The 15,266-nt window shown below is 39.7% G+C and overlaps 2 protein-coding genes across 2 annotated transcripts in view; both read right to left on the bottom strand.

The window, feature by feature from the left end:
* Positions 1 to 292: 292 nt before the first annotated feature.
* Positions 293 to 10,763, bottom strand: stard9 (StAR-related lipid transfer (START) domain containing 9). The gene is made up of 11 exons (XM_067455413.1): positions 5,561 to 10,763; positions 5,022 to 5,222; positions 4,750 to 4,933; positions 4,508 to 4,648; positions 4,331 to 4,424; positions 4,092 to 4,246; positions 3,945 to 4,009; positions 3,668 to 3,870; positions 2,232 to 2,311; positions 1,982 to 2,140; positions 293 to 817 (listed from the first exon to the last, which is right to left on the bottom strand). The coding sequence occupies exons 1-11, from the start codon at positions 10,651 to 10,653 to the stop codon at positions 716 to 718; spliced, it is 6,477 nt and encodes a 2,158-aa protein (XP_067311514.1). The 5' UTR covers positions 10,654 to 10,763; the 3' UTR covers positions 293 to 715.
* Positions 10,676 to 15,266, bottom strand: part of LOC137090838 (stAR-related lipid transfer protein 9-like) — a 32,126-nt gene continuing 27,535 nt past the window's right edge. Inside the window, exons 18-23 of the mRNA XM_067454785.1 lie at positions 15,081 to 15,163; positions 14,543 to 14,604; positions 14,097 to 14,269; positions 13,248 to 13,719; positions 10,722 to 12,745; positions 10,676 to 10,686 (exon numbers count right to left, since the gene is read on the bottom strand). Coding sequence (XP_067310886.1) covers positions 10,676 to 10,686; positions 10,722 to 12,745; positions 13,248 to 13,719; positions 14,097 to 14,269; positions 14,543 to 14,604; positions 15,081 to 15,163 — 2,825 coding nt within the window. The remainder of the gene's footprint in view (positions 10,687 to 10,721; positions 12,746 to 13,247; positions 13,720 to 14,096; positions 14,270 to 14,542; positions 14,605 to 15,080; positions 15,164 to 15,266) is intronic.

Below are 15,266 nucleotides of genomic sequence, written 5' to 3'. Positions count from 1 at the left end.
CTTTCTTTCTTTCTTTCTTTCTTTCTTTCTTTCTTTCTTTCTTTCTTTCTCTTTCTTTCTTTCTTTCTTTCTTTCTTTCTTTCTTTCTTTCTTTCTTTTCTATCTGCTGAACACAAAAGAAGATATTTTGAAGAATGTTTGTAACCAAGCAGATAGAACCATTGACTACCACAGTAGGGAAAAAAAATACTATGGTAGTCAATGCTTGCTCTATCTTCTTTTTTACAAACATTCTTCAAAATATCTTCTTTTGTGATCAGCAGAACAAAGAAACTCATACAAGTTGAGTGTGAGTAAATGATGACAGAATTTTCATTTTTGGGTGAACCATCTCTTTAAGGAATGCTTTAATACAGTGGATTGTTTTGATATGAATATCCCTTCTTACAATAAGTAGAGCTATGCATAGTGTAATCAATATAAAATTATAATTAAGTGATAAATATATACATCAAATAAAAAATAGCTTTGGGTCTTTACTTTGATCAATCAAAGTATTACAACCTGTTTTACAATAAACGATACTTTGGCACATGGGGGCACCCCAAAGAGATTCCTAATAACAAAAAAATAAAGTGGCAAGATAAATTTGTTACACAATATAAATCATACCATCAGTGCTACGTGGAAAAGAATCAAGTAAAGAGCACAAACATGAGGTGCAAATCTTAGCAAAATCCTTCAGGGTTTTAGAGTAAGTGCTTGTTGTTACGTGTCACAAAGAAAAGAAAGAATCGAGGTCTGCTATGACAGCTGCTTGCTTCCTAGATACTGTATTCAGCAGTCTAGGATCCAAGGATGGGCTTCCCAAATCTACCTATAGAGAATGATTAACAAGTCATTATTTACCATCTCAGATAATGTCAGCGTAAAAGGGATAGTTCAACCAAAAATGAATATTCTGTCATCATTTACTCACTTATTAAGCTGGAAGATATTTTGAAGAATATCAATGGGAAATCAATGGGGCCCATCAACTGTTTGGTTATTCTTCAAAATATATTCTTTTGTGATTAGCAAAAAGAGAAAAAAATTGAGGGTGAGTAAATGGCAGAATTTTGTAGCCTGGATGCCAGCCGAACTTAGCCCCGCCCACAACATTTTTAGGTCAGGCAGTTCGGTCTGGCATTGCTCCATAGAGGAGTAATTATCTCTGAATAGAAACTGTTCGGACCAATGAAATCATCAGGGCGGGCTTTAGACGATGACGGACAGATGATAAACAGTAACGTAATCATGCACGTCATCAAAGGAGCTTGGATTATATTTACTCGAATCCTAAACGGAGAGCTTGTTTGTATATGCATTCAACTTCATAATTTCTCTCAAAGGTGATGATCATGTTGGGTAAGTACTCTGTGTATCAATAAATCATTTTATTTTTTTACAACACGGCAAAGATCGTTTATTCCAGCGCGTGTGCAGACAGGGTTGCCAAGATTTTACAACAAAATCCGCCAACTACTAGCCCTAAACAATAGCTGGGGCTTCTCCGGGGGAAAAATGGTGTTTGGGGGGTAAAATGTGTGTTATTTTGGCAAGGTTGCCTGCTAAAATTCGCACTCATGGGTCTATATATCACATAATAGTCGCTTCAACCCTTGGACATTGAAAACAACCCCGGAAAAAAATGCGGACTTGGCAACACAGTGCAGTTGAGCTCTGTCTGTTGACATTTGACAATGCGTCGCTTCGTTGCTCTGATTGGTTTGCTCCATTAGGCTGTGATTATGAGGCATGTTTCAACCGAACCAGGAAAGACATCAATTGGATAGACCTACAAAGGTCTATCCAATTGATGTCTTTCCTGGTTCGGTTGAAACACACCTCATAATCACAGCCCAATGGAGCGGTTTCAGACTCATATTCTGACTAGAACTGAGTATGACCACGTCAGGCTAAGAATTTTGATCTTTTGGTGAACTTTCCCGTTAAGCATTCACAATGATGCGGGAAAGGACAGAAGGGTAAACGAGCTTACTTGTAACAAGTAGATGACCGTGACAACCTCTCGACCATTACGCTGGCTGGGTTGAAGGATCCACGCGCTGGGTAGCATCTCGCCACGGATAGTATCCACACTGGGACGTGGCATTGTTTCCTCAAATACAGACTGCATGGCCAGCACCCACATATCATCCTAAGGGAAAGAACATAGATCAAAATGAATGAGTGATTAAGGTATGGTACTTTTGGATAAAGCCAATCACAGAAAAGAGTACATAGAACACCTGTTTAGATTCTGTACTGAGGCAGCAGAAGTCCCGCGGCTGTTTAAGCTGGCAGTTGGATATGTCCGTTAACAAATAGACTGTTTGAAGAGAAAGATAGAGACAAAGCAATATAATCAGTACAGGTACATTTAGCTAAGGTAAATTATAGTCATTACCTCTCTTACCTATTTAGCCTGCTGTTCACTGTATGATATTTTTTAATTCTTTAAGATAATGTAAAGACAGACTTTATGATGTGATCTCAAAGAGACAAGACAGATTCAGAAGTCACAGGTATCGTAGACAGGACGAGTCGTTCTGTACTTGTGTTCTCAAGCTGAAGGTGATAATTCAAAACAGTGAATCTAATCACGTACAGGCAAAATTTTATTTGAACAAAGTGGCTTGGTGTCCACACTCAGAAAACATTGCAATCCAAACAAAACAATGTGTTAAAAATTCATCAGTCTTAACGGTTCCTCAGTGCACATGAGCTGTAAGAGCAGTCACGTTGTTGGGAGTGTGATTCAAATTTTCTTGCTAGAACTGTGTCAGTCTAAGATTCATCACTAATTCCCTATACATCCAATTCCCCATACAAATAATCCCCCATTGGTTATGGTCCGGTCTCAATATTTTCTTCCCAGTGGAGGTCCGGAACGTTTTTGGAACAGTTATGCGTTTCTATCGGGGCAGCAGTAGTACTTTGTAAAAGACAAAATACTTGACACTTAAAATATTCATCAAAGATGAGAATCTTGGGGCCCGAGAGCTAAAGCAGTGATATCAGCACATAGAAGGCCTGAGAAAACATGAGAAAACATACTGAAAATATACACGGTGCAGGGTTTATCTCTTAAGAAAAGTATGGGCCAGTTGTATATTTTGCTCAAAGTAAAAAACTACACAAAAAAAACAATGTATTTAATCTAATAATAAAACTTTCATCATGAGCGCAAAAGAGTTGACTAGTAAATTCACAAAATGTTGTCTTGCCTTTTTCTCTAAATCATTTTCTAAATGATAACATTATTGTGAAATGCTCTTAATATGCTGATTAAAAGTTCACTGTTTCTGCTACTGTTATTAAAATAACCGCATCATCTGCAGCTCTTAATATGGTGCTTTACGTCTCTAGCGGAAGAGAGAAGCAATGTACATGGACCGGAAAGGGCTTGAAGGGCGTCATCATTATGGCTCCGCCCACCGACTCTATACACGATGTGATTGGTCCGGCAAGAGTTAGGCGAATACAGCTCAGATGGGTATTGAGAGTTGCTAGACGACACTCGCGGGCAGATTAGATTTGCTGCCGCCAGGATGCGTCTAGATGCGTCCAGATGGAACCAAGCTGAGGTCCAAACTGGACCGCAGTCCGCCATTTGAATACCACTGCAAAGATCCCAGAAATGTGTCTAAGTTGGCAAAATCGGACCGTGTACACTGGGATTTACCTAGTTGTGTGCATTCGTCTAGTGGTCGTGTCCAGGCAGATTTAATAGACTCGTGGTAGAGGTGAGTCTTTGAGTGATCTCGAACTAAACACCACAGACTAGTCAAAGGTCTCTCAAGCTCTACTGCTCCAAGAAACCCATGAGCTGAAGGTCTGGAAGTAGCCTTGTGAAAGACTTGAACACCTCTCTCCACGCCTTGATGCCTGGTGAGAAATAGAACATGAGGATGGAATCCATCTAAAAGGGTTATCCGTGCACAATATGCATATTATTTTACCTCCAGCCAGAAGCTGCTTTTCCCGCCAGCAGATTGCTTGCATTACCTCCAGATGCCAAATATACCTAAAATAGACAAGCAAGTCCATGAAGTATTTCACATTGACATGCTCTTGCATATTTTGAAACGCAAGTTGAAGTAGCATACTTCTGAAATAGCACTGGCAAGAGTGCAGTCTGCAATATCCTGATACGAAGTTGATATAGACGAGGGAGAGCCAAAGGAGAGAGTGCGTTGTCGAGCACAGGGAGATGATGGAGTGGAGGAAGACTCAGGCTCATATCCAGTCTCCAGGCTGACATCTGCAGAGAATAGTGGATATGATTAATGAAGTGAATTTGACGCATAGCCCTTGGGTTTCCAATTGTTTATGGGTTATTGCTCACCCTGGACTGACAGCCATCTACGCTGAGCTTTTGATGTCTGCAACGGAATCATAGGAGGTCGAGTCCTTGCTTTGAATTCTGAGGCTCCATTTACCTGAGGAATGAGGTGATTAGCTTGAAAAATAGCTTTCTAAATGAAACTAACATGGCATCACACTTTTTAGTGTGGTGCCTTACCTGTATTAATGGTGAGGTAATGTCTTTCAGTATGGCCGCATTGCTACTGTTATACCCTGAAGTGGGCCCTGAGGAAAGACTCAGGTTTGAACCACTACATAAAGTACTGTTGCTGATGCGTGTGCGAAACAGCAGGTCATCCTACGGAAGACATAGAGAGAGAAGGAAAGAAAATATGAAACGATTTTAAAATTAGCAAAGGGATACTTTATAAGAATTAAGAATGACCAAGTGTCACCGACCTTGACTGCCAGCGAGAGAGCTTGTTGCTGTAGTCGTCTCTTCTCTTGTTCGGCCCTCTCACGGAGTCGATCTCGTGCACGAGCAATCTCTGCTCTTGCCTCCTCGCGGGCTCGGCTATAGTCACGCAAAAGAAGCTCAATGTCAGATGGACAATGACCCTCCCGTCTAGGTCGTTCAGGGACTCTGAGGGAGAACAACTGGTTTAGTATATTGAACTATAGAATATTACCACAAAGTTTAATTGTAATTGTTTAATGCATTTCCAATTCACCTGCTGGTTTCGACAATCTCTTGTCTGAGCTGCTGCAGATATTCCCGGCGTCGGCTAGGAAGGTCTGAAATTCTTTGTGATTGCTCCATCTCATGATTTATAGGGATCTGATGCTTACTGGGACTGAGACTCCGAGCACGACGACAGATCTGGAGACGGGCTTCTCTCTCTTTTCTCAAACTTTCAATGCTCTTCCTATGCCTAATGACAGAATAGAATTCCATGAATAACCAGCTCTGTAAACTAAGGGTGCTTTCACACTTGGTTCAATTGCTTAGTTGGTCCAAACCAGAGCTTGATTGTTCCACTTTCCCTCTGCCCCCACTGGAATGTGTTCACACTGTATTTTTGTTTTGTTTTACTGTGTTAATTCATGACTATGCAACACAACGGACAATTAGGAGACGGAAAACAAACTCAGGTACTTGGCAAAAGTGCTAGTGTGAAAGCACCCTAAATGTCAACTCTCAAAGATTAGAATAAATCTAAAGAACATGCAGAACTATGCAATATTTAACTACATTACAGATTATATATACCTGTTAAGGAGCTCCTGTTTGTTACAGGATGAAGCGACTTCTTTTGAACCAGACTTGAGCATTTTAAGCAGAGTGTCTGTTTCCCCTTGGCCATAGTGCAGCCTGGCCTCATTGAGTTCAACAGTCAGCTGATGAGGACTCAGATCCAGATGTACAGATGCTAAAACCCGTTCACGTTCTTTCCTGAGCTTCTCAATTTCTTGTGTTCTTCTGTCCGCTTTCTCTGATGGCTCTGGTCTATAGATAGAACTAGGGCTTTGTGACTCCATTGGCTTCCGGTGACTAAGCCTTGTGAAGTGACGTCCAGTTGGTCTGTTTATTTTACTAAGCATTGATGGTGGCTGATGGTTAATGCCAGACCAGTTACTAAATTTGTTGTGCATGGGGAGACCATCAGGGATCCATTGATATTCTTTGAGCATGCTGGTCTCTGCCAGAGGATTGATGCTGACTAAAACATCTGTGTTGCAATCGCTTGGCACCAAAGACATCACATCATCTTCCTGCTGTTGCATAGTACTTTGATTCGAATTATCCCAATTCTTTATTATATACTCAGAAGATCTGTGACTCAACTGGCTGTTCACGGTTGACAAATAAGGGCTTTCTGAAGTCTCCATTTTGGACGGTCTAACTTGGACTGAGGAAGATGCAAGTTGGACATCAATGGTACTTGGAGGGGAGAGGGTGATTCTTTGTATGTGAGATGGAGAACAGTTAATAGTGGGTTGGCTTATTACCCTGGCGTCAACTTCATGAGAGTATTCATTTCTCTCATTTTTCCTATATTTGCTGTGTGGATCGACTCTATTTGAGTAGTCATCAGATCCATCCAGATTTGAACAACTAAGGTCACTCAGGTTTTCAAAGGTCAAAGATGATACTGATGTAGATATTGTTTTTGCATGTTTACTGTGAAGGTTCTCCTGAGCTAGTACTGTATTCTCATCGTTAGACATTTTCTGACCTTTAAATTGCATGTTGTATACATTTGAACATTGTTTCTCTGTGATATGCTGTGCCTCGGTTGTCTTATGGTTTGTTAAGCCATGGGTGGTTTTTATTAGTCTATTCTGGGTGTACCTGGCAGCCTTGACTGTAAGGATAGGAGAGCATGCACGATCCATGAGCATAATTTGTTTATTAAAGCAATTCCTCTGGTCTACATTTCTGTGATAAGTCAGGTACTCGTTTTGCTTCATATGTGAGCATTTCTTCTTACAGGAATGGTCTACAGTGTTGCCTTCGAATGCTTCAAACGTGGAGAAATCCTGTTTCGGCACAATAGACTCTAATGAAAGAACATTTTGGGGAGGGATCTGAAAAATTTGACTGTCAGTTACTTTCGAGCCTTTGGGGCGTAAATCGGGCAGGCTTTTAATCCTTTCAAAGGCTTGTTCACTTTCACAATTATTTTTCAAGATCTTGGCATCACCATCTAACTGGGGCACATTACAAATATCTGAGCCAATCACTTTGACAATAACATTTACTTCATGGGCCGTAGCAGTCTTTGACACTGGAGCATTCTCTGTCTGGACCCCAATATCCAATGAAGTTTGTGTACAACTGTTCATCTTGTGGTTACTGCCAGAATGCACAGTAGAATCCTTGAAACAGTGTTTAGGATGGTCATATTTTGGTGGCCTTTCCCCTGTTCGCATACACTGTATGTTCCCCAGAAGATCAGAGGTGTTGTGTATCAGGTCAGAGAGATGTTCAGACATGTTCTGTAGACTGGCCCATGTGGTTGGGGCACCGTTCCCCGGTTTGGACACTGGCGTCTGGGTGCTGCTTCTTCTGTGACGGCTCTTTCTTTTAAGGTCCTTATTAACCTCAATGGTCTGTGTGCCATGATCACACCTGCTTGGACTCGGCTGTTCCTGAGATTCATGCTCAGAGGAGTAGGCCAGTACTATTTCATCAACTTGACCTGAACTGTCGTGTAACTCCTCTGAGGCACCACTGTAAGAGTCACATTTCAAAACAGTTAGGGTCTGCTTATTTAAACCAGAGGAATAAGAATCGCCCTTCAGCAGAGGCTCAGAAGAAATCTGATCTCTAGAACATCCATTACCACTCAGTGTGCTAGAAAGCCCTTTATGATTTACATAAGAGCTCAAATGGGAACTAAAAGGTGAGTCCTGAATATTTAGGCCATTGTCTACACTACAGCACCTGGTCATATTCTTGTTGGAACTACCGAGTGGAGAGTGTTTGCAGGATATATTTGCAGCACTTCCAAAGACCTGCTTTTTTTGGACTGCTGTGTTCACCCCTATAGTCGTTCTTGTGTGAATAAATGGGTTAATATCACTTGAAGCAAAATGCATGGCAGAATCTCTTGTATGTGTTTGAGTCTCGTCAAATGGATGTGCATGGTCTTTTATACAAACCTCCAAAATATCTTCTGAAGGAGCAATATTTTTTAAAGTAATGTCTCTATCACCCTTTGATTTAATCATCTCTGTCTTTTGCATTTCTTCAGCGGAACAATGCTCTTGTTGACATGCAGTTGTCTCAATCTCCATTTCCCCACGTATGGCAATTCCAAACACAGAGGGTGTAATACCTGTGATATGCTGCTGGGTCTCTCTCTTTTTTGGTTGTGCTTCTAACAAACTTGAACTAATTGCTGACGGTAAATGAATGCTTTCGTCAAATGGAGGCTTTTCGGGTTTGCCAAGGACATTTTGTCTGTTAGCAAGCAGGTTTGTCCATGAAGAAGGTTTGGTATGAAAAACATGACTTTTAGATGTGATACTCTCATCTGAGGATAAATCAGGTGTTGAATCAGTAGATGAACTTGGAGGTGCCATAAAGTGGGCCCTTCTGCATCGCTTTTGCTTTCCTTTCCGTCTATCATCATTACCATTGCCAACAAAATGTTTTGTAGCATCTGCTGCTGTGCAATTTTCTCCTCTATCTCGGTCTGTAGATTTACATATGGTATAACATTCCTTTGTGTTTTGACTGCAAAGAGTTTGTTTTGTGCTGTGACATACCTCAACAATTGATGAGGGGTTGGTCACAGACTTATCAGACTCCCTTCTTTGTATAGAAGTTGACTGGTCACATGATTGGGGATTTTTAGACATATATGGGTCTTGATTTGTCATTGGTTGGTTATCCAAACTTTGAGTTCCTTTGTTGTAACTATCATTATAGCGAGATTTAATCACAAATTTCAAATCATTACTTGTGCAGATGGACTGATTCACTGATTGTAGATCCTTGTCAGCTTTTTCAGTATTACAGGTTTTAAGCACATTGTGCATTTTTGGTCTTTGTGATGCCTGATGGCGTAAATCTGAAATTGGACCATCTTTTCTTAAATCTTCAGAGTAACTGTTAGGTATGTGCTCCTCAGATTTGACTCTGTCTTTATCACTACTATTCCTGATAGGAGTGGTAATGTTTTCCAAGGAATGTTTAGAACAATTTTTTTCTTGGCTTACACAACCATGATATTTTCCAAGGTTTCCTGGAACAAATTCATAAAATGCTAGCTTGCTTAAAGGTCGGTCTTCAGGAGCAGTGTAATCGTCATCCACTGCCGAGTGGTAATGTTCCACACTTGATGTTGTAGAATTATGTGAACAAGTTTTGTTTTGTACCTCTGAATTAGGTGACATTGTAGTACTGTCTTCAGTGGTTTGCTGACATGCATCAACCATATCGCCAGAGTGTAAACCTGAGACTGTATGTTGTACTGTTTCTTCGGTAGGCAATGACATCTGAGGAATGTTGCATTGACTGGACATAACAGGAGTTGAGATCTTCATAAAACATTTTTCACTTGGCGAACATTTGGTTTCATTCAAAAGTCTTGAATGTCCATCTGGTAGTGGTTTATTATCAAATTTGCGTATTTCCATTGAGGTCGGACCACTTTCATTTGGTTTTGTTTCATTGTTAACAATCTGTGCATTCTGGTATGTGCACTGATTAACTTTCTGGACTTCTATCCCATTTGCCAGCATAAGAGATGGAGTAGCTTGTGCATTCATCCAGGTTGTTTTTAATACTGTGACTCTGCCATCCTTCATAATCTCTTGACTGGTGCAATGTTTCTTTTGAACAGGTTTTGAAGCATCAATATAATCCTTTCTTAGTTGGGTGCATACAATAATGTTCTCCCTTGATGTATTCATCCCAATAATTGTTTCTTTAACACAAGGCAACATTGATTCAGTTGAATTTACTCTATCTGTGCTCTGTGCCTCTATAGTGCAGTATGGTACTGACTCCATGTTATCGTTAATATATACACATTTTGGACTTTCTTGTTCAACTTTCCTCTCCGTCTTGCAAACAAACTCTTCTGTGCCATTAGAGTTTCTACTCCTAGTCAAATAATGTCTTGATTCGGTTCCATTCTCCATGTGCACAGTAGTGTTGTCTGTAGGATTCTCTGATTTATCCATACATGAGAAAGGCTGGGAATGACTATTTTCACCATGTCCATCATGAGTACTTTTGTAATCAAATTCATGGTTGTTTGACTTGGACTTGAAATCGTCCAGTTTAGCAAAAGGGTTTTCTTTCTTTGTGTCCAACTCATGATCTTCACCATAGCATTCTCTCAGAGACATATTAAAGTGCTCTTTCACCACCTCTGATATTTTATCATTAATTGCTGAGTTGCTCATTTGAAAATATCTGTTATTAAATGTCCTTCTCTCGATAATCTGAATTGCATCTTTTGTATCCTCTTTGCTGTTGTCATTGATGTTTTTAATCTCAGGACTCCTAGAGGATTTCAGGCTAGTACAGTTGGTTTGTGTCAAATCACTATTGTATGTACTGCAGTCATCTTTAAATTTATTGATGTGATCTTTGCTGATTAAAACCTTGTGACCATCGCTGGTTGGTGATGCACTTTCCATTTCCTTAAGCTCTTGATCAGAGTTTTCCATCTTACTGAGCAAATTTTCCAAAACAGACAATTTGTTTACTGATTCTCTGTTGATAGTTGAACAAACAAATTGTTCCTGGTCAGTATTTGAGAGTGCTGTCTCAGTATCTGAATTATCATATTTTTTCTTTGATACCTTCATATTTCCCACACAGCCTTTTTGAGAGTCTTTCATTTTGCATGTTTCAGTGACCGACTCATTCCCCAACTGCGCACAGAAATGTTCACCATTTATGCCAAGACTATTAACTTCTTCATCATGCTTTTCTGATTGTTCGATTGTCAAAGCATCTTTTATGTAAGCCATTTCAGTGCACTGTTTTGTGTAGAAACAATTAATTTCTTTATCGTACTGTCCAGTGGTTTCGCCATGGTCATTGCTTACATTGATGTGTGGTTCATTTAGAATCTGTGCTGCTTTTGAGTTATTTACTTCTGGATCTCCAGCATTGGTGTATGTTGAAACCTGATAACCAGTTGTTAGGTCTACGTTTGACTTCAGAGAAGAATCCTCAGGGTACATTGGGTATGATGATGGGTTCTCCTCAGCAATATGTGAATCTTTCCTACTCAAGTTAACTGGGAAGACCTTTAAAATTCTAGCATCTGTTGAGATGTCACCATCTTTGGAAGAAGAATTGGTCAGCAATACTTCAGTCACAATGGGATTCAGTGGTTCATATTCAGTGGCTGGTATAATTGTGTATGCTACCCCATCTGGATTGATATCTATAGAGTCACAGACTGTTTGAGTTGTACATGGCTCTGCATTAGTAATCAGCTCCTTAAAATTCATCTCCTGCCCTAAAGCTATAAAACAAGGATTACTCTTCTGGCTATCAAACAACAAGGTATTCTCAAAGGACGTGTCATTTTGTTCTTCAAATGTCGCATTTTCATCCTGAGTGGAGTCAGAGCGAGGTGAGCTCTGGGTTTCTGAGATATTCGTGTTGTCTGACAGATCCAGACTAGTAGAACTTTGGCATATGATGTTCTGTGTGTGTGGATCCTGTCTGAGCAAGTGTCCTGAAGCCCTGGTGATTCTGGGACTGTCTGCTGCATCAGTGGATGACCAAGCATCAGTAAGAGCAAGTGAATTCTCTGTTTCTCTGATACTTGCACCGCTACAGGGTCTAGATACAGATGCTAGACAGCCTTGACCATTCTTCGTTTTCAACTTTTGACTACCATTTAGGCTCCAGAAAACCTCTGCAGGTACATCTTTGGATATTTCCATCTCCTCTTTATTGCCAATTGACTGAGAGCTGCACGGTGACAGTAATAGATGGGAGGTAAAGTGACTTGGACCTTTTTTAAACTTGAGCACTGGTCTGGCAGTTACATGCTTTCCGCTTTTCTCCATAACAAGAGAATCTCGAGACATCTGACTGTCTTCACTGTCAGCTTCACTGGAATCGTATTCCTCTTGCTGAAGCTGCTCAGACAAAGCAGTAGCATAAGCTGATGACAGCGAATCCAATGAGAAAATACTATCACAATCTGAAGAACCATTAGGATCCTCTTCACCACCTTGTTCCACCCACCCAGCTGCTTCTTTTTGCACTGCAACACATTGCTTGGTACTCGTCAGAACTTCTGCACTATGCCAGTGCCTCGATGGCTTATATTTTAGTGAGCTAAGCTGCTCCAAACTTTCATAAGACATTGTTGATTTGATAGGACACTGTTCCTGTTTTTTCTCAAAGTCTTTCACAGACTTATTTTTGTTTGACTTGTCATTAAATTGACACATCGCTTTGTTCACAGATTTCACACTTTTATTTCCCCTTAAGCCTGATGGTGGCTTGCGGAAAACTTTTGCCAAGGCAGTTCTGAACCCAGAACCAACGGAGTGTGAAAAAACCTTACGGATGGTCTCTAAACCTTTATTTCCACCTTGAGATAGACTTTTAGTTCCCTTAACAGTAGTGTTCTGTTTTATTATAGGTAATACTTTTCTATTGCCTTTGGTGTTTGAATCCAGAAAATGCTTGTCTTGGTCACTTGTGCTTTTCTTGAACAACCTAGAAGAATCAGTTTTTGTATTTTTCACTTCCGTTAAATTTGCATCTTTTAAAGGGCTTTTGAAGCTGTCTGAGAAACTAGCCCAACTTGAGGATACTTGGTCATATCTTGAAGGCATTGTGTTTGAACGCCTTCTGATCTTTTGATCTTGGAGACATTCATCAGATTCCCATTTAGTGGGAAAAGCAAAGCCAGTTATAGATGCTGTAGACTCAGAAGATCTATTCCTTTTAAGGAACTGGCTGTTAGGAGAAAAAGAAAAAGAAATTTTTGAAGTAAAAACAAAATATACTGTTCTTGGTGTAATGATAGTGATTATTTTAAATGAAATGTTATCTTTACATGAATAAAACCTTGTTCGTTAAAATGTACTACTTCCTTCTTTAAACCAGTTAAACTAAAAAAAAATTTAAAAAAATGGTGCACGGGGGTCTCATTCACAAAAAATGGAACAGATTTTTTGTCTTATTCACAGCATGCCTTTGAATTTGTTCTTAACCTTGTTCTAATATTTAAACGTTTATTAAATAAGTGAAGCATTATAAATGAGCAACTACGTGCACAAGGTTAGTAATTTGCATAAAACATGCTCAACCATCTCCATATAAGGTCTTTCAACACAAGCTTTCCTTAGAGGTATATTTTCCTTAATGTTTGTATGCAGATTTCATACACAAATGTATGTGTGTATGCACGTTTAGTGAATGAGACCCAATGTTAGTTATTTACATGGTTTACACCTACCTAAAAATGGGAGTGTGTTGGGGATACAATCGGGACAGCAGATCAGCAGAAAAGGAATGCCTTCGTAAAGTCATTGGACGTCCCCTGAATTTTGAGGGTAACCCCAGTTCTGGAGACAAGGCTTCATCACCTCTTTGTAGAAGTTCATTTTCCATCCTCTGCAGCTCTCGCTTAGCCTCCAACAGATGGCGCTTTCGGGCAATCTTCTCCAGTTGGTAACGTAACCTTTTGCGTCGAACACGGTTCTCAGCTCTGCGCAGCGCATGGTGTTTCAGCAGTTCCTCCTGTACCACCTTTTTCCTGTCACCAATTAGGAGTGATGGCGGCACTGTTTCAGCACTGTCTTTCTTCTCAGTCTCCTGACTTGATAAACTAATTGGAAGTATGAGATCTGTCTGAACCCCTGACTCCAGTGTTCCCTGTTCCCTGTGGGCTGCAAGCCGTTGCTTTTCTTTCAAGATCCACTGCTTGACTTTAGGTGCAAAAGAAACCAGAATTAAGAGAAGTTCAAGGTTTATAATAGAAATAACAATTTAAAAGGACAATTTCTTAGTTTCTGTCAGGCATTCAAAGTTAATTTGCTTTAATATTTGACTAGGGCTGTGTGAATTGTTTATATGGTGTCAAAATCAATTTACAATTTATTTCTCAACACAAAGTTTGTAAAATGTCTTGATCCATTACTTAAACACCTAGGTTTAAAGTGAAATAAAGTTCTGTACTGAAGAACATATTTCAGTTCGACAGTTCAATTCTGAAAGCTATAAAAAATAGCAGTAAAGTTTCTTATAATAAAAGTGCAATTCAGCATTGAATCCAGCATTCAAGCACAATGTTTTCCGTACTCACTCTCAGTGTGCTGCTGTCGGAGACGTGCCTGCTCTCTTTCCAGATCTCTTTCCGCTCTTTTCTGTTCCATCTGAATCTCCTCTCGTAGACACTCTATGTACCACTGCTGCTCCTCTAGTCGCTGTCTGGGTGCTGTCCCATTGTCATTTTCATGACAACTCGCTCCTGCAACCCTGAGCACACAAAAACGCAAACTCTAGGGATGATGCACAAGTCAACCAGAAAAGGACGGAGCTGAAACCCTTTTAACCTAAGACTAATTTACTTCCATTTTTTCCTTCTCATTTCTTTTGTTGTCTACATACTCCCTGTAGTAACCAGGCAACACCATGTCAACTCTATAAACAATATTTTCTCCAGAGGGCTCATTACCATTTGAACACTTAGAAACATCCTGAACTAGTACAATAAAATGTATTGCTTTTGAATGAACAAAAAATATTTACCTGATGTCAGAACTGGGTAGGTTAAGCTCTGTAGAGCTGTAGACCAAACCTCCTTCACTGGTCTGCAAAGATGAATATTCAAGCAAATGTCAGGACTAAATTTAGTATTAGTTAATTAATTAATTAATTAGACTTTTAGACTTTATTATTAGTTTATTATTTATTAGAACAGTGCTTAAATTAAAATATTTTTTATTTCATCTAATTTTTTTAACATAATTTTTCACATCTAAAAGTACAAAAGACACCATAAAATATCTTTTGAATTTGAATAGAGCAGTTTAATCCAAGTCTTCTGGAGACATGATCACTTTATGTAATGAACATATTTATTTTAACCTTTTATTCATGTCGAGCATACAACTTGCAACAACAAACCCCACTAGTTCTTGTGGAAACTCAAATGTGCTTGAGCCACACGCAAGAACAAACTTCAGTGGTTCCTGTATGTCAAAAGTCAAGCACTGCATGTACTTTTATCCCTCTTATCTCAAGGTCATTTTTAGTGGATATATGCATTACAAAGCATGGACTGTACCCGTCTCCTCTCCCTCAGAACAGCTGCCTCTGCAGGATGGTTGAACCTAAACTTATGGCGTCCTCCTAAGGTAATTATTGCACCTAAGGGGAAAGAGAGATGCACAATAATACATCAGGATACTCACAGTAAGTATTGTAAATACATTCTTTTTTTTGTACATGAGATATCTATGAAGGGTTGCTT

The sequence above is a fragment of the Pseudorasbora parva genome, chromosome 10 (assembly GCF_024679245.1).
Source record: "Pseudorasbora parva isolate DD20220531a chromosome 10, ASM2467924v1, whole genome shotgun sequence".
NCBI classification, from domain to species: Eukaryota; Metazoa; Chordata; class Actinopteri; order Cypriniformes; family Gobionidae; genus Pseudorasbora; species Pseudorasbora parva.
This window is presented reverse-complemented; position numbering and strand designations above follow the sequence as displayed.